General features: G+C 36.1%; 1 protein-coding gene across 9 annotated transcripts in view; it reads right to left on the bottom strand.

Moving 5' to 3' along the window:
- The window catches only part of cno (canoe), a 107,194-nt gene that overhangs the window by 26,532 nt on the left and 57,083 nt on the right, over positions 1-23,579 (bottom strand). For all 9 annotated transcript variants that reach the window (XM_053747142.1, XM_053747148.1, XM_053747150.1 and 6 more), the window contains 2 exons: positions 6,207-6,391; positions 5,177-5,344 (listed from right to left, as the gene is read on the bottom strand). In XM_053747142.1, the coding sequence (XP_053603117.1) occupies positions 5,177-5,344; positions 6,207-6,391 (353 nt within the window). The remainder of the gene's footprint in view (positions 1-5,176; positions 5,345-6,206; positions 6,392-23,579) is intronic.

The following is a 23,579-nucleotide window of genomic DNA, read 5'->3' on the forward strand; positions in this document are numbered from 1 at the left end:
CGCGTCGGCATTTGTTTGATTTCGCCAATAGTGGGTAAGGCATCATCTTGATCAGAGCTATGTTCAAATAGTTCCTCACCAAGCCACAAGATGGCGCTTATTCATTTTAAAACGGGACGTGGTTTGCTTTTTAGTATATATACCATAAAAATCTGCCGCTTAGTCATCAGCAAGAAGACCTATGCGGCGAGCCGCGGGTAAACGTTAGTTCATAATATACTTATAATCATATGAATTCATTTGTATACAATATAAAGTTCACTGTGCATACAACAAACATGTTAAAAATCTAAAATGAAATGCCTGCCAAGTCGAGCAGAAGACACTGGAAATTGACATGTCTACAACAGAAATTGTTCTATCAGTAAAACCGTGGTGCGCCCTTGAGAATACTGTAAAAGAATTTCTCTTGTGTGTTATGTTATCAAGGTTCATATATGTTAGTATATTTCAGCCGAATGTCCAAAATTTTAAGGAGTACTTTTTACGCTAACCCTTTTCAGGCATCACAGTTCCGAATGAACTGAATGTAAGAGAGAGAGAGCATAGCACTGGAGTATAGATAGGGTGAATAAATTAGCTTTATTAAATTTTGTATGCAAACGATGTGAACATTCAAATCCTCGGCATAGCTTTGACTGAATATAAGCGAATTTAATATTGACCCAAGTAACCGATTTTGTAATAATCTCCATTTTTTTCTCCATAAAAAAATCACCAACGAACACATCGATCGAACGTAAATTGTCTCAATTTTCTTCAATGATCGGAAAAAAATGTACAGAGTACACAGTTTGATAAAACAGACAAAATATTCAAAATAGACCAAACGGGAATGTAGATTAATCGTTCCAGAGGGTTATATCGAAGGTTCAATCGTTAAAAAACGTTAGCGTTATGTAGTGTTAAAAAAAAGTTGTAGTTGTGTGAATGAGCTTCAACGGCGTGAGAATCGTCCGGACCCGTAGACATGTAGTAAAATCTCCAAAATGTCCATCCTCCCGCCGGGACGGAAGTTTGTAACAAACACAGCGATTGAATAAATATTAGTTCGCATTTCCCTTGCGGCTCGTAGAAGCGGTAAACTTGTCGCGGAGGAAAACCTGACACCAACGGAACTAATATACGATCAGTAATAAAAACTTCTTGTTCGTTTCCTATGTGTATCATTAGGTGAAATGAACTTCTCTCGTCTTCGAATGTTCTTACTTTCGAGGCTGTGACGTCGCGAAGCCCGGGGTCAGCGTAAAAACTGAAGATTCGACTGAGATTTTACAATCTGCCTGATGGCAATCCTACTTGAGATACTTACAAAATTTTAATAATCCTAAGGGTCGAAAAAAGACATTTTATCCGTTAGTCAAAGTGCTACTTATCCGGTTTGCGCTGTTTAGTGAGAAAAATAAATAATTAATTCGCATATTTATCGCGTCGCGTACTTGACCAAAGTAACCAGAAACTAGAAAGATATTTCAAATCCTTACATATTAGTTCGCGATTAACTAAAAAACTGATGCATGGATTTTCATGAGGTTTTCACAAATAGACAGTGTGAATAATAAGACAAAGGATGGGCAAAGGACTTCTTGGACCCCCATACATTAAATTATGAAGAAAGAGAAAGGACAGCTTTGTCAAAGAGAGAAAAAATATTCTGTTATTTAATTAACCAGGTAAAACAAATACCGGTTTTGAGCACTGATATACACCGGTTAGCGTTAGGCAGTTGTATATCTGTTTGTGTCTTTAATTTGCTTCACAGAGTTGTGAAGTAGGAAGCTCGACAAAGCAACAGTAACTAGGGCGCCATTAATTTACACCAGAACGGAATTTAATATGCATATGCAAAAGCACTTGACTTACTTTTTTATGGTTTCGGTTCAACTTTAATAAATTTCTGTCCGTGGCGACATGGATTTATTGCAATGTTATATGTGTTTCTGTATTCCTTAGAGTAACAGATTTACATATAAGTGATTGATGAGTGCGCAAATATCTATAGGTCGATAGACTTAAAAGAATAAATCAGTAATGTTAAAAAAAACACTGTAGCGTTTTTGCTTCATCGGTTAATAAATCATAAGGTATAAAAATTTAAATAGTTTTGCTATAATGTCCTTTCCTTTTTAACTCCCGATGCAAAAAGAGGGGTGTTATAAGTTTAACGTGTCTGTCTGTGTTATCTGTCTGTCTCAAACGGTTGAACCGATTTTCGTTTAGTTTTTATTTTGCGTCATAGATAATTTTATCCCGAGTGTTCTTAGCCAAGTTTCATGAAAATCGGTTCAGCCGTTCAAAAGTTGTAGCGAAATGAATATTTAAAGTCGGGGGTTTTTTTTTAAATTGTCTAACAAATGTGATTATTTACATAGTGATACTACATGTTTTAAAGTCAATAAATTTGGCAATTTTAAAGGAGCGTGTGCGTTCATTTTCTAATAAACTACGATTTCATTAGCAGAAAATAGTCAGGTACATTTTGTCACGAACAATAACTTATATGAAACTTCGTCTTCATTATTTCAGGTCATTATTTCCGAGTCAAAAAGCATTCCTAAACTAAAAATAGTAATATAAATACAAACAATATATAATAAAATTGATCAATTAAATTATCGCGTCTCGTTATTCAGACACTTTTACATTTATTACTATATATGGCATGAGAATACGTTTCAAATGTAATGTATTTATATCAATTTATTACTGTGTGATATAACGACGTCTTCAATATATACTCTAACTCACATCCACAGACAGATGTCAGCTATAAATAAATATAAACGACGACAATCCTTTCGAAGAGAATAAAAAGTTATGTGCGAAATGGCAATCTGGAGCTTTATGGCTTTGGGCACAGAATTTGGAATATGTGAACACCAGATAGAAGTGTCAGAGACGCGTTATTTTGAAAAAAAAAAAAAAGAAAGCACTTCAATTTGTCTTGTTATTCTAAATGTTATGTGGTCGTAACCTGTAACGAGCGACGCCGCCGATCGCTTTCATGCCACATCAACATCAAAACATAAAAGTACACAATCGTAAAACTCGTGGACGTTAGAACGGACACATGTGCATATATATAGGTTAATTGTCAATATCAGAAATTGCGACTTATAATCGACATATTCGGCTCAAGTACGCCACTACGGAGATGCTCTTTCTGTCCCTATAATTCAAATTCAAATTCAAATTCAAAATTCTTTATTCAATTTAGGATGATATACATCACTTATTGACGTCAAAAATTACTTAAACTAAGTCTACTGCCGGCTTCCAAAGCGCAGGTGAAGAAGAAGCGGCGCAACAAACTTCACCGCAGCCTTTTCTCCAAGGACGTCAATTAACAAATATAGGTCTTATACATATATTAAAATTTAGGAGGACGAATTTATATCATTATTAAAAATGTCAAAATTTGAATGAATAAATAAAATAAAAGTTGAATTTCCAATAAAATTATTGAAAATTGTCACACAAAATAAACATATATTTATAAAATAAAAAGCTAAATGTACAACACGTACGTAATAATATCATAAACCAATTACATATGTTATGAGGATACTGCACCATGCTTGGGCCAAACATTATTGTCATCCACATAATCGTCAGTCTTGTAATATGCCTTTTTACAAAGTACTTCTTTTATATAATTTCTAAATTTTTTGTCCGGCAAATCAAGAATCCATTTAGGCAATTTGTTATAAAAACGGATACAGTTCCCAACAAAAGACGTTCTAACTTTGGCCAACCGATGCCCGGGGACAGACAATTTATCTTTATTACGTAAGGCTCTATCAGTGTAATCACCAACTTTTTTAAATAAGTTTAAATTTTTCCGGACATGCATAATGTTGTCAAATATGTATTGAGAGGGTAAAGTTAAAATATTAATATCTTTAAAAAAATCTCTAAGGGAATCCCTTCTCTTCAAACCATATATATATAGACCGATTGATCCGGGAATTAGGGCATCATAGCCGGAGACCCGTTAAGGTTAAGGTTATCGTATATCAATGGTGTTCAGTGTTCAAATACTAATCCTTTTAACAGTGCGTACTTCTGTTGAACCATTGCGACACAGGTTTGACTTAACGTGAGCAGAATTGATACCTATATTCTGATACTTTGAGACAGCGCGACGCGAAAATATCAAACGTATGAACGATATATATAGGTGTCCTATAACTATAAAAGACACAGCTATATAGTTACACAGCATGATGGAAAATGATCTTTTTCTGATTAACCCGGGTCTTGGATGTTTATCTGTATATATGTTCATTATAAAATATAGTATCGTTGAGTTAGTATCCCATAACACAAGTCTCGAACTTAATTTGGGGCTACTCAATCTGTGTGATATGTCCTAATATATTTATTATTATTATTATTTATAGTTATTCATATATGTATATAATACAGCAAAGTCACAAAGTTTTATTTTGGTTTCAGCTTTAAAATTTGAACCGAAAAATTGTAAACATATTTTAACCAGCAAAGTTAATTCCGACATTTGTTGACATACAAGCCGCGCCGTAGTTAGCGAAAGCGCTGCTTCAACATTTTCAAAATATTTTATTTTTGCGATGTTGCGAAAAACTCTGTCCGGCATAGCTTTAACTTCATACATTTTCCATTTTTCTTTTTTATCGTTGCTGTATTTGCCCCTGAGATATATAGGATCATTTTCGAAAACGTACCTTAAACATTTTGAAATTTGGCTGTGGTTTTACGACAGGCCTCCTGCATAACGCTCACCCTCTTTCGAAATGCTGTTGTTGCGTTTTAGCCTTTTAGATTTTATATCCTAGTCGCCACATGCAACATCTACGGGATTATATGGAGTGGTCCTACTTTAGGGCGGAAACCACAACACGTCAGATATGAAAAGCGATACGTTTATCTAGAATCAGCATCCTTATCAAGATCGGTTTTTAAAACCCATTTCCTAAGGCTACCTTTTCTTATGGCTATGAATAGATAAGCTTCATGTTTTATCAGTATTACATATTTCCGATTTACATAAGCCTTACCTACTTCAACCTTTTATGTTCTCCTCAATGTTTTAGCAACAATATAAGTACTGCTGTTTGGCGGCAGATATAGACGAGAGTGACGCTTTTTTACGACCTTTATTCTAAGGTTATATCTCTGTTATAGGTGTATTTACCTGTAGTCGTTGTGAATGCATGGTGCGCCGTCCGTTGACGTAGACGTGCGCGTCGGTATGTAGCGGCGTGACGGTGTAGCCGCCGCCTTCAGCCGGCGCTATCACGCAGTGTCGGGACTGGATGGAGGGCCCGTATAACTGGAGCGCCGTGCCGTTGCCGGAGCCCACCTGGGGAAAAATATTGATGTTACTCTTTTTTCAGAAGTAAAGATAGGGAGAAAAGATCTAGGAAGACCAAGAGATAGTTACATAAGAAAATTTAAAGAGAAAGTGGGCGTCGTATCACATCGTAGAAGTATAGGAATTCGCTACGGAGACAGACCAATGGAAGGAACTCCACTAAATGATGAATACCCCTTTTTTATACTGCTGAGCTTTATCATATGAAAAACGTTCCAGAGATAACATTCGATTTGGTTTAGTTAGAGCCTGTGGTACACTTTGATATTCTAGTAATAAAACTGACTGAACCAATAATTAAAAATATCGATGGTAAAAGTCTAGGTCGCCTTTTTGGCAGCCAGTTTAAATTATAAATTGAAACGTGCTACCTTATAATGTCAAGCTCCATACTAGTTTAGCGGCTTTAAGAGAATTAGACCCAATAAATTAACACAACAAAGTCTGTAATACATAAGACTCCGTCCATTTAGAAGAAGAGATGCCAGGCCGTTGTTCTCCTCTTGAGATATTAGATAGCGATCACGCAACTAGTCTTCGCGCACGCTAGAACCCATACTATTTCCATGTATATCCATTCTCGACTCCCGAATCATCTGGAGAAATGTCTAACGACACTTGATCATTCCCGCGACCTTACAAATGTAAGTCTTCACGGTGTCCTCAAGTCAGTACACTAGAACCCATAATTATTATATATACGCCGACAAAATCTTTATATATACGCAGCCGGCGACCGTCGTCCCTCGTTGGAAACACTGGAGCCTGCATACTTCTTGCGACTTAGCAACTGTAACTGTTCACGGTACCCTCAAGGAGGTACACTAGAACCCACAACTATTATTTTTACCTCAACAACATCCGTGATACGCAGCCGGCGACCGTTTTCGACATTAGAACCATCTGGGGCGACCTCTACCAAGGCAGGATCGTTCCCAGGTCGTCCCCCGCTGGAGACGCTGGAGCCTGCCTTCTTCTTGCGCCGCCGCGGCTGCGTGTCCGCCGGCCGCCGCCGCACGTGGAACATGATGGAGCCTGGGGCACAAAGAATAATACTGTTGCAGAAAAGGTGTTTACATTTGTTCATTGGATTATTTTTTACATGCCGTAGGTAAGACATTCCGATGTAAACGAGGTAAGTTACGTATTCCCTGTGAGATATAAAATGTATAATATAATATAACATTTTCTTATTATTATTTTTTTCAATCGTAATAGCAGATTAATTTAGTAAAAGGCACAAGCCTTGTCTTTGCCTATGTTATCATCTATATAGCATGAATAGAAATGTTTATTTAAAATACTATATATAAACACACATAACGATGCAATTAATTAAACAAGGTACAAACAAGTGCACTTTTAAATACACTTTCCATTTAAGAAAATAAAAACAAAAAGGTTATCACTGGAAATAATGTTCATTTACTTTATCGGATGTTCGCAATTTCAGCTTGATTATATCCAATTAACATACTGACTATAAATTCGAATCACAAAAAAGTAATATTGGCGTAATTAATGTGAATATCCGAATACGAACACTGAATGAAATATAGGTAATTTTAGTTTTTTCAGCAGTCAGCGCAGCAAGGTGGCTATTTACAAACCTTTAGCAAAGTTTAATAATTCATTTAGTTGTTACGGACTTGTTATTGACTCCACAGCCGCCAGTAACACAGGCACTGATATGTCTATGAGGGTCGATATTACATACTAGGTTAAAAAAATAAGATAATTTACAATAGGTAATTAGGAACGACAGGTATTTAAGAAAGTCGCGAGCGACCCGCCCACCCTTACCCCCACGATTGCTCGTAATCGAGCGAGAAAAACAACTGTATGAAACTAGCAGGCCAATGGTTAAAGTTAAATAAGAAAGATACGTGACGTAATAATTAGAATGAGAATTTAATACATCCGGGACAATGAAACGAATAAAAGTTAAAGTTGAATAAAATCAGAAACCCTTTTAACAACAAATGGAACAGTTATTGTCGGCTAATACACTTGAGAGTGAAACGAAACGGCAATTCAAATTAAGCCTCAATTTGGTAAAGGTAAAACTTTTCGCGAGCACTTTAACTTGGAAATTAAAAGCTGTGAAGTTGTGTAACTTCGTTACGTTAAGATAAGGTGCCGGAAGCTGGAACGGCTTAATGCGATTGGGCATTCTCGTGCCACATTTAGTGGCGTCGTGTGAGGTTAAGTGCAGTTGGAAGGGGTAAGGAAGTCTTTAGCTTCATACAATGAGAGTGACTCGTATTATACACTAAACACTTTTTTGACTATGTTTCATTTTGGTATCTCCTAAGGAGGACATGTTCACTTTCTGTTTTGACGACCTCAATGGCGCAGTGGTAAAGTTCTTGCCACTGAACCGAGAGGTCCCGGGTTCGATTCCCGGTCGGGTCATGATGGGAAATGATCTTTTTCTGATAGGCCCGGGTCTTGGATGTTTATCTATATATGTATTTGTTATAAAATATAGTATCGTTGAGTTAGTATCCCATAACACAAGTCTTGAACTTACTTTGGGGCTAGCTCAATCTGTGTGATTTGTCCTAATATATTTATTTATTTATTTGTTACCTTTCCATTTTCATTCAGTGTTTTGTATTGATAACTAGATCTTCGTATATGGGAGTAAATATATTTTTTAACCCAAAAATGTCTATGCAATATTAATTGTACAGTGTACTGTACAATAAAGAGTTCATTGATTAATTCAATGCTGGTTCAAAATAAGAGAAAATATATACTTCATATATTTTCTTATATATTTTGATAAAATTAACATATTTGTATGTACACTTTGACGTCCTGACGGTCTGATGAGATCGAAACTTGTTACCCCAGCTTAAGTTGTAATAGAATTAATGTCACAATTACATGCACAATTTACATTTAGATGGGTCTTGGTAAGTTACAATACAAGTAGTAGCGACCGACATTCATCTTAGAGGAGTGATGTTGGTCCCTAACCGGAGTGGCTACAAGATTTATGCGGTTGTTTAGAAGGTTTTTTGCCAGTGCGTGAGCAATATTTTCTCAACAATGGGCCAAAAAAAGTGTTCCGAAAAGGCTAAACAAAAATCTTCCATAAAACGATAATAATTTTAAAGCAACCAGGCATTTTTTAAACCTATGGAAAATCGAAATAAAATTTCATAATTGTTATAGGATTATGAATTGACTCTGTTATAGCTGCTATCTATAGCGATAGATAGATATTGCTATATATATATATATATATATATATATATATATATCAGTCCATCGCTATATCTAGATGAAACTGGCACAGGACCAAAAAATTGGCGTGAAACAAGGGAGGCCTATATCATTGTATAGCAGTGGGTAAACTCTGAAGATGATGATATCTCGATGAAATGCAATTTCATTCAAAATGTCAATCGTTTTAAGTCACTATACCTAGATATCGGAATCGGAAAACTAATTACAAAGGCAAAGAAAAAATACGTATTTATTATTTTTTACGCTTTTCAGCCGGTCAACTCGTATTGTCTACCAGGCATTTAAGGCTGTGTGCTCACGAGCTCGGCCCAGGGGGGGGAGTTGTGAAACGAGCGCGCGTCTAGTGTCAACATCATTAGTGTGTACATTGTACCGCTCCACTGGAGCTACGAGGGCCTACGGAGCTACGGGCTACGAGTTTCGTAGCTGAATGCACACCGTCTGAGACGCTAATTTTCCTTCTTTGGAAAATTTCAAGTTAACAAGTGATCGGCTACGACTACGAGATATTAAATCCGAGAATCAACTCAAGAAAATTGAGTTCGATTATAAAAAATCATATACTTAGCAGCACTTTGAAGAAAACGTACGTGAACTTTAATTAATTCGTAGAACTACGGACGCTACGACGCTACACGTTTTCGTAGCATTACAAATAAGATTTCCGTAGCATGTTAACGTAATCCACTACAACACTTCCATAGTACCGTAGGTAATCTAATACTTTTCAATTAATTAAGATTAATTTATTGACTTTCATTCCCTCGTAGTCTATAATAGTCTTCGTAGTTAATAAATTAATATTTTTTATATATTAAGCAAGCAACGGCATGCGGCCTACCTGATGGGAAGTGCTCACCGTAACCTACAGACGCCTGCAACACCAGTCACAGGCACATTCCCAATCTATTAACGATGAACTCATGAAATTAATACGTAACGGAGTACCTACTAGACGCGGTGGTGGTGTAATGATTGACGCCCGCTTGTGGATCGAAAGGTCCCAGGTTCGAATCCTATTCGTGCCACATGATTTTGTAAACAAATCTGCCTCATATATAGTAGTTTTCATCAACCACCATTTGCTTCCTGTGAAGGAAAACATCGTGAGGAAACCTGCACACTGGTTGATTATTATTAACTTGTATGTGAAATGGAGAAGGCAATGGCAAACCACTCCATTAACAATGCCAAGAAAGTTGTTGTGTGTGTTTCATTCCACTTAATGACTTTCAGCCATGAGGAATACGACTTTGAAGAAGACGTACAAATGTCATGGAACCACAACAAACGGAAAATTCCCACCCAAACAAATGAATCGAGTATAAATGACTTCCTAGGAACTGTCATAGAACAAATAAACACGTAAACAAGAAGAAAATGGGCGAAAAGTTGACGGCTTCGTAAACGAAAGACGCTTGGCAAATAATAATTCATCAGGCGGACACACGCGATCCATCAGGGTAACAGACGCCGTGCTTATAATCGATTCGGTAAACGAAAGCAAAGGCGAATTTAATATTTTATCGGAAATTAACTTATGTCCGCGTCTTCGCCCGCGTTAATTTCCCGCGGGAACACTTATTTTTCCGGGATGAAAGGTACCCTATGTCCTTTTCCATACTTCAAACTACATGTATGCAAAATTTCAAGAAGATTGGTTGAGTAGACAGAGCGTGAAGAGGTAACAAACTTACTTTTGCAGTTATAATATTAGTTAAACTCTTCGAAGTATTGATAACTATCGGCATGTCCAAGCTTTGATAGGTTAAAACAAAAAAAAAATTGTACACTAACCTTTCTTAGGAATCACACTATATATTACTAATATCCGTACAAAAATCCGTCTGGTAGTTTTTAAGTATATCGCACTCAGACAGATGCTACAGTTTCTAATTAGTAAGGATGAATATGAAATTTCTTTGAACATGTTTCTGGTTGCTGTCAGAGCAGTTATAACTCATTAAAACTAGTAATTACATTAGCTAATCTATGTATATAATTAACTTTTTAATGTTGACGAATGTATTGATTATCTAAATTACGTGTATTCACGTTTACACTCGCTCACAATATATACTATTATACAGATTCTTTTCTTTACAGAAAGTAGACCTTATACACTATATGAATCTATTCCTAAGAATATTTTGTCTGTATGACTATGAATGTCGTTACATAATCAGTTTATACACACAATGACCCTGCCATCAATCAATATAATAATAAATTCACAAGTAAACAGACGATCAAGGGACATCGATAAACGAAAGCATTGTCAAAATTAAACATTTAAGGATCATGACATTTTCTTTGAATAGGACGTCTATTCTGTTAATTTTAAGTCAAAACTGGTTTTTAATAGTAGCTCTTATTGATACGCAATAAGATCGACAATGAGACATGATAACGACTTATCGTTAGTCCAATTGAAACCCAGTCTTACAGAAATTGGAATAATAAGACAATTACACAACCGCGGTCTGTGACTTTAATGCTGTTTCTCTTTAGAAAACGTATTCTTAACTTGTTTTTAAAGAACATTTTTGAAATGAAAACTTTTTTAGCGGCGTTCTGCACTTTTTGTTATGGGTAAAAAATGTTCAACTCGCGTCAGGACTCAACTCGCGTCAGGTTCAAAAATGTTCACACGTGACACTGATCGAAAATTAGTAAGGTGTCAAAAATGGACAACGTTAATATTCAAGTTTTCACTTCTGCCGGCACTCCCGGAGTGCAAGCCGGTTTGTTTTTGTCTTTGCAATTATATGTAAGCTACAAAGTGTTTGTGTGTCAGTTCTTACTGATCTAAATGTGAAATTCGGTTGTGAAAGTGTGTCACAATCACACAAATTTTACTGGACTGATTTCGATTACATTTGGTACATTCGTAGAGCACAATTTTCGAAATCCCTACGGGAGCGAAGTCGCTCGACTTCGATAGTTAATTTTATATAATAACGGGTAGATTCATCATAAACTATCCTACTGTACTTAAAGAATTGAAATGAATATTTCAAAATGATAGTTGCATTTTGAAATACGCCTTTCAATTCTTCAGTGTTGTTTAAAATGGGAGTTGTATGATACATGTTAGTGAAATAATAATAGACGCCTTCGCCCAGCAGTGGGACACATCAACAGGCTAAAAAAAGGTTAGTAAAACTTAAGTAAAATTTGTCTTTGAAAATATTTATTTAAGAGGATTTGGTGTCAGGCGGAATTGAAATGCCAGTGTTAATAACATTTTATAACGATACTTTTAAACCTACAGTTCGAGTTAGATATAAAGAATAATGTTCGTCGCTTTCTTTACTGTGAAGAACTCAAAAGAAATAACCAATTTGAATAGATCTTATTAATATTTTGACCTGTTAAATAATTGATTTAAAAAATGTAATCCTTGAATACCTGGATATTATAACATACTTTAAAGAGAAAGAAAGAAAAATACATTGCTAGCTGTGTCTCCTTCCGCGCAGATTGTCGAAGTCAATCAAGGAAGGGCTATTTTGGGTTGATGTGGGAATTACAATAAAAATATGGATACCAGTTACATAATAGTATGTTGGTTTATTAGCGACTGCTTAAAATACTGCCTTATTATGCGGGGACGCAGCCACGCTAGACTCCTATGATATTTCACATGTTATACCTGCATATCTATGTATAATGTATATATGTATATATAGCTATATACACTGGAGGTTCTTCATAAAGGTGATAGGCTACCAGCCTATTCAATCTAAATTCTAGACATACCCTTCGAATTTCATGCCCGCTCCACACTGTCGCCGAAGTCAGAGATGTGCCGACGCGAACGTCTGAACATTGCGCAATTTGTATGAGAGCCATAAATAAAAATTTATCGCAATGAAAAACCAGCAATGTATACCGGATCCGCAAAAGTTTGGCAAATTGTTCAACGACATTGTTGAGCTGGCATCACAGTTCTGCACACCCCACCTCACAAGTGATATTGTATAAGTATCAAATAATACTTTAAAATGTTGTCTGCGGGGACGGTAGCATAGGCCATTAATATTTTATACCACTGCATGATGATTATTGATTTTGACAAGTTCGAAGACTAATGGAATGGGTAGTGCGGTGGTACGCGCTCGGCGAGCGCGTACGTTAGTTAAGCAACTTTCGACTTTTTTGGTCGGTCCAGAGATGGGGATTAAAAATGTATTATCTCCATGCTTGTGAAGGTATGTTAAGCAGGCCCGGTGGTCCCGGCTGTTTTGTTGCAGTTTCCTCAATTCCTGGTCACGCGTCGTCAACCTTCCTCTTTATTCATCAATAAGGAACGTCAGTGCATGCTGATTAAATGAATGATACCCAAATAATATGAATGACTAGACTCGTGCGCTACGAGGCTTTCTGACAAGATAGCTGTAACTAACATTATAATTTTTTCAGGTTGGCTGGTTGATGTGAAACGGCATATTTATGCAAAAAAAAGCCTTATGAAAAATATCGTGAGACCACAGTAAGACTTATTACTATCATAAATCACGCGAGGTCCTATGTAGGTATAGGAGGAACGTCAAACATTTTTTTGTATTCACCCCAATCCCTTACTCACCCGCAATGGGAACTAGTAATACTTAATAGTGAAGTATTAAAGGCTCAACGGCATCAATAGTTGATTTGCGGTGCATGTTGTTATTGATTTTGCCATTCTGTTGAGCGCTGGACAACCGCCGCGCTTTGTACGTTTTAATTCGACTGGCTGAACACGAATACTATCTTGTACACAGCGAACTATTTTCAATGCTGTCAACAGAATCAGGTGCTTAACAGGCTCATACAGGAGGCTCATGGAATGGAAATAGATAGGCAAGTAGGTAGGAGGTACAAGTGAAAGCAAAACTGCAAGCTTGGAAATTTATGACAGCGCCCCGGGGCGTCGTGTGGCGTCCCGTGGGAATTACGGGATAAAAATACCCTATGTGTTATTCCAGGTTATATTCTACCATGTACCAAATTTCATAACAATCGGTCCAGTAGATTTTGCGTGAAAGAGTAACAAACATACACAGACACATACATCCTCAAAAACTTCGTGAAAGAGTAACGAACATACACACACACATACATCCTTACAAACTTTCGCATTTTTATAATATTATTAGGATAGGAGTATATCGCGGGAGTAGTCAGTCATGAATGACAACTCCCGCGCAGAAATGAGTTTGCTCCCAATATTTTCCCAGTTTATGTAGGACGTTTTAGAAAGAGACAGAAAATACTAGGCGTAAACCCATCTCTGCTCTCGTGGGGGATTAATTAGTCGTTTACAGAATGAGCAAACCCCAAAAGTGCTTGGCTTGCTATGGAGGATATGCCGCCAATGGTCTGACAACGTAAGGTGGAAAAGAATTTGCAGGAAAACGGACTCTGGGTTCTGACAATATGTCTTAGAATGGAACCGGGAAATCGTTCAGTTTATAGTGTTCTTGGTATAGTGTTAAAGTGACGTGACACCCAACGGAATGGAGGATTGAGACAAGATTAAAATACTTTTAAACAACAATAGTCTCGAAGACAAACATTCAAATGTTTATTTAAAATCTATCCCTTATTATTGAACATAAAACAATGAGTTATACATTCTAGTACATTGTTTCGGGGAGACATTGCATTTCATACTTTGCTGATGCGGATAATTTAGTTAACAGTTTTCCTTTTATTTCATTAGCATGTTTGTTAGAGAGGTTTGATTGTTATATATATTGACACTATCGATTGATACACTTAAAGCAAGTGGTAAGTGTACAAAAAAAAATTGCATACAGTTTTGTTTTTTATAAAAAGTAAATAAAAGTTATTTCAGCTTAGAGTAACATTTAACAATATTTCGCATTTAGTGTACTTAGTGTAATTCCATCTTGTAGCTGTCATGCTTTCGCGGTAAACTGAGCTGAGCCAATTTCAAGAAGTTTGGAATAGATATAGTTAATGACCGCGGGCCGACCCTGCGGGCAACAGGTACTATATAAAGTATATTAATACGTCATATAAAAAACAGCTTTTTAACAAATATCAGACCAATATATTTTACTAATAGATGTTGCCCGGTCCCGTGAGAATTTTGAGACAAAATATATATCCTATAGCAATCTTGGATAGTTTCTCTAGTTTCGGAGATTACCCGCCTCAAACATACAAAGTCATAAACGCTTACCTCTTTATAATAATAGTATAGATATCAAAACCATACCCAGTGGGTCACGGGGGGTTGCAGACGATGAAATCAGGTGGCGGTCAATAAATCTCCATAACACAGTGACACATCTAATACAGTGATAGCAATTAGTATCAATCAAACGGTAGCTCCGTTCGCGTTCAAGTTCGCGCTAAAAGCTCCTATAGCTATACACTTTCGCCCGACCATTCATCAATTGCTTCAAAAAGCTTGTCAAACGAGCCGCATCAATGAGCTTTTACCAGTAGTTTGTAGCTTGTGAGAAATAACTATAAATATAAAGATTGACGAGAAAAAATGCCTGTGAAGGTCTAATTTCTGAATAAATTATTTGAATTTGAATTTGAATTTTTTTAGAGTGACAAATTAATGAGCTTCCAGGTTAACTAGTGACTACCCCTGGCTTTGCACGACAAAGTATTATGCAAACCCGTACTTCGTCCTCTGCATAGTGTAACGCGAAGCGTTGATGGTGAAGCGGTTGTGATGTAAAATGGTTAAGACGCCTCTGTGTGGATCGAAAGGTCTCAGGTTCGTATGCTACTCTTGCAATATGCGTTTGTATACCAATCTGTGGACCACACTGGTGGACAGTTTAGTTCACTAGTGTGTATGCGACTACTTGCCACTAAATGCCGGCAAGTAGTCATTATAGTCATATCAGATGCCTTTAGGCGACTCGAAAAAATCTGACACCAGCAATGGCACACTCGATATGATGACGAACGCGGAGAGGTAACAAACAAACTCACATTAGTTAATTTAGAGACAATCTAGATACAATAGAGCTATGTTAAACATCAGGTATACAGCGTGAATTATGCGCAAGCGTACTATCATTATTCTAATTAGTTAAGTCTTCGGAGGGGCGGTTTACTTAATTACAAGCCAGTCATAATTAGAAGTTACTTTAATAAACTTGTAATTATAAGTAACGTATAATTAGTGTAACATTTTCTGATCCTTGTTTCGCCAAGTGATCATACACGTACAATTTTATATACAAAGCTACGTACATTTTTAGGATTGACCAGTCCTGTCCTCAATCTGTACTTCGTGTATGGGAAAATTGGACAATTCCTGATGATAAACCTGATGAAATCATAAAGTCTTATTTTGTCTTTCGTGTTCCCGGTAACGGGTGAATTTCACGAGCGTTTTGAGCGCCGCCGCGGGCTGTCATTAGTGTTTATCAAATTGTACCATACACAGTAATCAATTTAATTATCCTATTTTATAAATAAGTAAAGTACTGGTACAATGTTAATTTTATTAATGTTTAATTTTCAAAAAATTATTATTTAAAAAAAATGTGCTACACTAATGAAACGCTACACGCCGCGTTCAAACAGTCATTAATTTAGCATGCTTAACATTTTACTGTGACGTCCTGGAGCCCAAGATACACGTAAAAAATTAACCTTGTATTTTAAAGACTTGTCTGTGAAATACGACCGGAAACCTGCCTGACGTCAACCCTCTTTAGAAATCTAATGTTGCCTATGAGCTGTCAAAGCTTTCTGTTTTAGCCGCCTCGTGGGAGAATAAGTAGTTGTAATAATGTTGGAAGGGAATCAGAGGGTACGTAAGTCGTGAAACACAATAATCATTCGACCACACACGTGGTAAGCTTATGGTCCCATAGGGAAACCCTTCATCTATATCACACACGACGTAGAAAATAAGATAAATCTTAGCCACAGTCAATATACATAAACCTAAGTGTCATACTAGATTCAGCTTTATATCTGCTGAATAGAATTCTATATAGATTAACCTGACAGGACATACAGTAAACTTATACAAGAATGTATACAAACATTGAATACATTGTGTGTTGCGCTCTCTCATATTGCATTGCGGGGTTGTGACGCCGTAAAACCAGCGTAAAAAAAATAAACGTTAATTAAATCAGTTGTGGAACAGTATTTAATGTACTGTGTGTAACAAATATTTTCTGCCACAATTATTTATCTATTAATGACAAATTAATAGTAGTTGTTTGAATACATTGTTAAAACACTATGACTCCTTTGTAAATGGTGCAATAAGGAGTTCATCTATTTATCTAATTTATATACCTTCCTTAACATATATGTAAAAACGAAAAAAAACAAGTAGTACAGAAAACACGTGCTCACAGTGACAAGCCCTCGACACAAGTAGGACACGACACCATTGACCTTGACAACATCGCTCGATCACATTCGTAATTAAATGCTAAAAAAAGCATTACCTAGAACCACCTCCTTTCGCTGGTTCCGTAGTCTCGAACTAAACGATCTGTTGAACATCATTTCGTGGAGTTTTGGGACCCATCGCCGGCGACGTAAGTTCCATTGGACGGTCTAATTGACACTGAGTACGACACGCCAACTCGTAAAACACGCGAGGTAATACCGCTTGTGGTACCATCACCACCTGACAGGCCCTATGCAGCGTCGGCAAAGTTTCAGTTTACAGAATTTTAAATATTTAAGTCAAAGAGAAGTGACTGCTTCTATTGACTTTAAAAATATTTGTCGATTTAGGGCTCACTAAAAACTAGTGTATTACACCAATATGTGAAAAATATTTAGGAAGAAAATTCGATTCCAATTACTTTTTCTTTATTAAGAGAGGGCATTCCTTGATGGTTGGCGTCTCGCGCGAATGAAAGAGCGAAATTGAGCTCGCTGGAGTAGGTCATGAGATTGACAACTTTATGACAAAACTAACACGTCGGATTGTCGCGAACTTCACCGTCACGCGTTTTAACACAGAACTATTAGGCGTAAGTGCCAAAAGTTTATCGATGATATACATTTATTTTGGTAACTTGTAATAATGAAGAAGAAATTTGTAATTTACAAAAAATAAAAGTATCGAACGAAAGTCACCGAATTGTGTTATGTCTTGAGCAACATTTGGAAGGTTCTAGAAAACATATCCGAATTTCGCATACGTAAATATTGTGAGTCTGATTCAAAATTTGAATGGCACAAAATTTCCTGTCTCGAAGACAACGAAATCGAATTGTTAGACTTACGTGAGTACAGGTGTAATAGCGCATTTATCCCTCTTCTATTGTGTTTTTATTCAAAATTTTCACTTTTCAATATATACCTACGGACGCGCGGTGCGGTGCGTCGAACTAGTGTTATACCTACTTAATTATTTACCAGCCCGAGTTTGCGCGGGTGTGTCTACGTACATAAACCTTGGGGACGTAGTTTTCTGGTGATAAACAAGAGGAATGTGCTTTGACATTTAAGCGTAACGGGATTATAAACTTGGATGGTTGTCACCATTAGTGACCAACTTGTTTTCGTAATTTGGGAGTCCGAGTTTTGTGTCATTTAAAATAGCGTATATTAAATGTAACTATGATGCGGTAAAAAGTGAAAAGAATATGTCTAGAAGAAGTAGTGCTAATGAAGACTGGAAATTAGAATGATGAATTAAGAAATAAAATACGAGTACCACACGATAACAAAGGCTTAATAATATCTGGTTTTGGAATATAAATAAAATGGTCAATTAAATCCGAATCCATTCATCTTGAAAAGCATCAAGCAAGGAACCATTGCTATATATATATGCGTATAATAGCCATGTTCTTTGGAGTGAAAAACGTTTCTCATATAAAGAATAAATATAATCATTTTTAACCCGCGATCTCAGATATACAGGAGCAATCGTGCAAAGAATATATTTCATGCCAAGGTTGAGAAGTACTCAGAACATACTTATTTTAATATTAAAATATGTTAAAATTTCTGCTCCAAGGATAACAATTCTCATTTTATTTTGCAACTTGGAAATAACTAAGAAAATATTATTAAGATACGACCCTAGCAACTTTTTCTTTTAAAACGGAATTTATTGTTCAGATCACGCTAGCTGTGTAATGGCTAAGCTATTACTGTGCAGACTTTGTGACGTACTTCTTTTGATGCCGTCGTTAAGTATTAATGAGACACTAGAGATGAGAAAAGGACAAAAATGTGACGTTAGATGGACTGAGCGTATACACCTCTGTACTGGGAGTCATTTTCACTTTTAAACACAATTATCTCGACCAATCGGATAACGGCTAGAATAATATTTATTTCTTAGTACAAGTAAATTATTCTCATACAATTATTAATAGAACGTAATCTCGTGAATTTCCTATAAATACAGAAAATATATTTGCTAACATATATTTGCTAAGTAACGCATAAACACTATGAAGAAGTTATGCTACGCTATGGCACATAAGCTACGAGTATGCGCTACGACGGGCGACTGTGCGTAGCACCGTAGAGCCGCGCCCGCTACGTCGCGTGAGGACATTGCGTGACCTGTCAACGCATACATCACTATACATACGTAAACTGACAGGTACACAATCGTACCTGTTGCTCAGTAATAACTCGATTGACTCACAGATAACATCCAAATCGTTATTATATAGGTTTTATAAAGTCGGAAATTAATATTAGTTTTGCGATCGGAAATTAATATTAGTTTTGCGAGTGTAACGAACCCGAGCATAGTATAACTTGAACACTAAAAAGGTGATTTAGATGTCAAATAATATTGCGAATATAATAGTTCTAATAATGTACTTACGGCCTTAACTTTAACGCTTTTATTTTGATTATAAAAACTTATACGAGAAAAATCTTGATAAAAGAATCGGCGGACAATGTCCAAGTCATATTCGATACTCTTAGTCTTATTCGATTCTAACCGCCACTTCATATTACACACGACGCGATATTTTCTGACCCCGACAAATGGGAACACTCATTTCATAAGGGTCGGAATTGAATAAACCCAAGCGAGGTTTCTTCATTTTTCAATATTCGTGGATATTGAATTGAATGCTGATTTCGGTCAGACCATGGTCATTTGAGTGGATATCTGTTTTTTCAGATCAGAAATCTTAATGTTTTACATGAAAAAGCTCTGTAAGTTAGTAAAGTATGTTACAATAACAACATTGTGATGTTTTTAACTATTTCGTATTTTACTGTTCGGACTATTATTTATTTTAGTAAATACAAAAACATAACATCGACGGTTAAAACAAAAACATAGATCTGTGTAACGGTAGACTGCACCGCGACATGATGAGAGCTTCGAGCGCAAACGTAGGCTCGGTTGGTTTGCTTCCACTAATTTGGTGTAAATACACTTTTCTTTACAAAAATCTAAAGTCTAAAAATATTTGTTCAAAGTATTCTTTCTCTTAAATACAGTATTTTTTGTTGGGAATTAATAGTTTTGGCTAAGCGAAAGCCATAGCGAGCTGGCCCTTTAACATAGGAATACAATGATAGATAGGACCCACATTAGATCATATACAATGGAATGGATATAAAACGACGAAAGATATCACTCATAGCATGTATTTTTGAAAAATAAAATTACCATGTACTTTGTACTTGCTAATAGAAAAAATATGTGAAAAAAATAATAATAGTAAGCTCTTCTCGCATGACAGGAATCAGCACGGTTTAAATGAGTTTATTTCGGCATTTCTTCTCAGCAGTGGTTGTTCCGAAATGCCAGTAGTTTAAACATATATAGTAATTTATATATTAGTATATAATATTTCTTAATATATAAATTACAATATAATAATACAACCATTTCTGAATGAATACTTTGACTTTGAACGGATTACGGATTATAAGAGTAAAACGAAAACAAATAAAAGTACGAGTAGCTACGTTACAAGCTACAACGTAACGTCTATCTGCTACGAACATGTGCTACGAAGGGCACCTTGCGTAGCACCGTAAAGCTTGCTTTCATTCATTAATTAAAATGTATTTACTTGTTTTTAAATGAAATTTTCATATTTAAAAGTTAATACTTATGACAACAACATTTATTTTGGACTGAAATAAATCCGCTCACGGCATTTGGCTGAAGGAAAAATTACTTTTACAAATTTGTTACAATAAGATTCGCAATCAGATTTCATTCAGTAGGATAATGAAAAGTAACGAAGGGAAAATATGAGAAAATGAGAAAATCATTCACATTTCGTGAATTTATTCAATACAAAATTAAATCGGAATAAAGCTATTTGTGAACTTAGCTCGAAGCAAAGAAAACATACAAAACTGAAGTAAGTGGAGGAATGCACTATTGAGGTTAAAAATGTCGGGAAAGTGGTGAGAAAGGGTTGCTTCATAGGAGTGTTATAAACAGGAAAATGTACAGAAAAATACCTAATAAACACAGTAATATGTGTGGGTAATTCGTAAAAAAAATATTACTTTATTGGTTCATGTTTATAAACACAGAGACCAGTTTATTTTCGTTCTGATATAATTATATTTCTTCGCCACGATTAAATAAGATATGTGTTAAAAATAACCAATTTACGCGAAAAGCGAGTCTTACTAGCAATGTTAAAATTACTCGTACAATGTAAACTCGTAGAGTTTCCGAACGATGGAGCCATAACACAAGAAAACAAGAAGAACATATTCATTCAAATCGATGTGAATTGTTTGATAACATGACGTTGCCATTCGCACAAATTCGACAAGTTTCTGCTACACGGACAATGTCAGTGAATTCAGTTTATTAAGCAAATTACCTCAATATTTATTTACGATACCGCCGCGCCCTGTCATACCTACCATACGGTCACTAACAAATCTATCTATTCATTGCAAATTCGCCCTTATCACGCCGCATCAAGTTCCATGCTGGTAACTTGACATGTTGACCTGTACAAGTCGGTTTGGTGCCCTACTAATACATTATTGTATAGCAACAATAGCAAGGTCATATCATGACATAGGTGCAGCTGGTGAACTTCGTTGAAACGCAATGCGACACGAGAATAATCGAAGTTTGGGCGATTGGTGCACGGTTCATGTTCGTGTATGTCCAGAGAAATAATAGAGAAACATTAATATATTCGTTGAATTCATATAATGATACTGAGAATCATATTCAATATATATACTATACATAGGTATTGTCAGCGGGTAGCCTGATTTATTAAGTTTTGTTCCTGTTTTCCGAAGGTTGGCTGGTAGAGAATGTTTTTAGCATTAAGTCCGTCTTTTCGTTTAATAGCACAATGGGCAAACGAGCATACGACTCGCCTGATGGTGAGCAAACATAGCAACTCATGGAAAACCCTTTGGATCAATATGGTAAATAGAGTTTGAAGAAATAAATAACCTCACATGATCCGTGTCTATTTACTAGGCCCTGAAAACGCCGATGAGTGATGGTTCAAACAAAAATAAAACTCGACCATATGTAAGTCATCAGCAACGCGTAGGTTTACAGACTTACCATACAGTATAATTAACCTTAAAGGTCGAGATGTTTAGCCTCAAGTGCTCGTACAATACAACTCGTAGGAGTCACCGTAGGTCGTTAGGTCACAAATTATACCGCACATTGTAAAACGAAATTTCCTAAACCCTTAAAAATTGATGGACGCAAAATTACACTATAATTTTTTTACCTTATTTCGTCCCACTTTGGGTTATAAATAGTAATAAAAATTATGGAAACCCGGTCAAGTCGCCCGCGGAAGCTCCAACGTACTATTTGTCATACGTATGTCGTATATACATAGTAGAATAATAGTTAAATCGTTTTAAGACTACACTATCACAACATGATCATCTATAACTTACAACTACTACTAAACTTGTAAGTGGCGTGTGAAGTAAATAAATATATTTTCTCCTGAAGAGGAGAAAATAAATTTATATCATACATACATGCGGGTCTAGGCTAAGCAAATAATCACGCGGGCAAAACACTAAACAAAATATAACCATATCATCATCAATCATGTAGATATAAATACAAAACGAGGTGTTATTTTTCGTTCTCTCGTCTATTCGTTTATATGAACAAAGCCAATTCGCGCCGATCTAATCGCAGCGAAACCGGAAGTTAACTTTTACCCGGACAAAAGGATAATTTCCCGAAAACACCACATAGAAAATGTGACGGGGTTTACGATAAAATCTACTTGGTATTGCCCTTTCACTTGTGTCCTGTCCTGATTACTTGTTAGTGTGACATGAGTAAAAATACCTATCCTACCGATGCATCGGTATTTCACCGATCGGTCATCGGTCATTATCACCATTGCGATTGTGTTAATCAACATCAATACAGGGTGGTTTCTGATATATTTGCATTATTTTATCTACATGCTCAGTCCATGGTACTGAACAACTTTTCGTACGGAAGCAACCTTGAAATCGCGAAGGAATAATTAAATTTTGTACATAATTAAATGTAGAATAATTAGGTAATATAACAGCTGATTTTTTTTCGCGATTTCCGCGAGTTACTCCCATACTAGAAGTTGTTCAGAATCATGGACTGAGCATGTAGACAAGATATTGCCAGTGTACTATACAGTGTACACGCACACAAAATATTTAAAAGATGCAGTTCACAACATCATCACTGACAACATTGTACTTAATTTAATTTGACAAATTTTACTGTCTGTTGCATGTCAGAAATGACTAATGTGTGAAACCTGAATGTTATACAATTGCACCACGTTTAAAGCAATAAAGTCATTCGTTCATTCGACAATATGTTCAATCGCAATTTCAAATTTGAACACAAATCCACAAACATGCACCCAGCTAACATTACTATGTTATCTGTGCCAGCAACACAGATTGGGATCACGTTGACATGACGGAAAAACGAAAAGGAAATGACGGGGGTTTTGTCACGGAGCGCACGGGACGTGGAAGGAAATACCTTGAA

Source organism: Plodia interpunctella, chromosome 6, assembly GCF_027563975.2.
Source record: "Plodia interpunctella isolate USDA-ARS_2022_Savannah chromosome 6, ilPloInte3.2, whole genome shotgun sequence".
NCBI lineage: Eukaryota > Metazoa > Arthropoda > Insecta > Lepidoptera > Pyralidae > Plodia > Plodia interpunctella.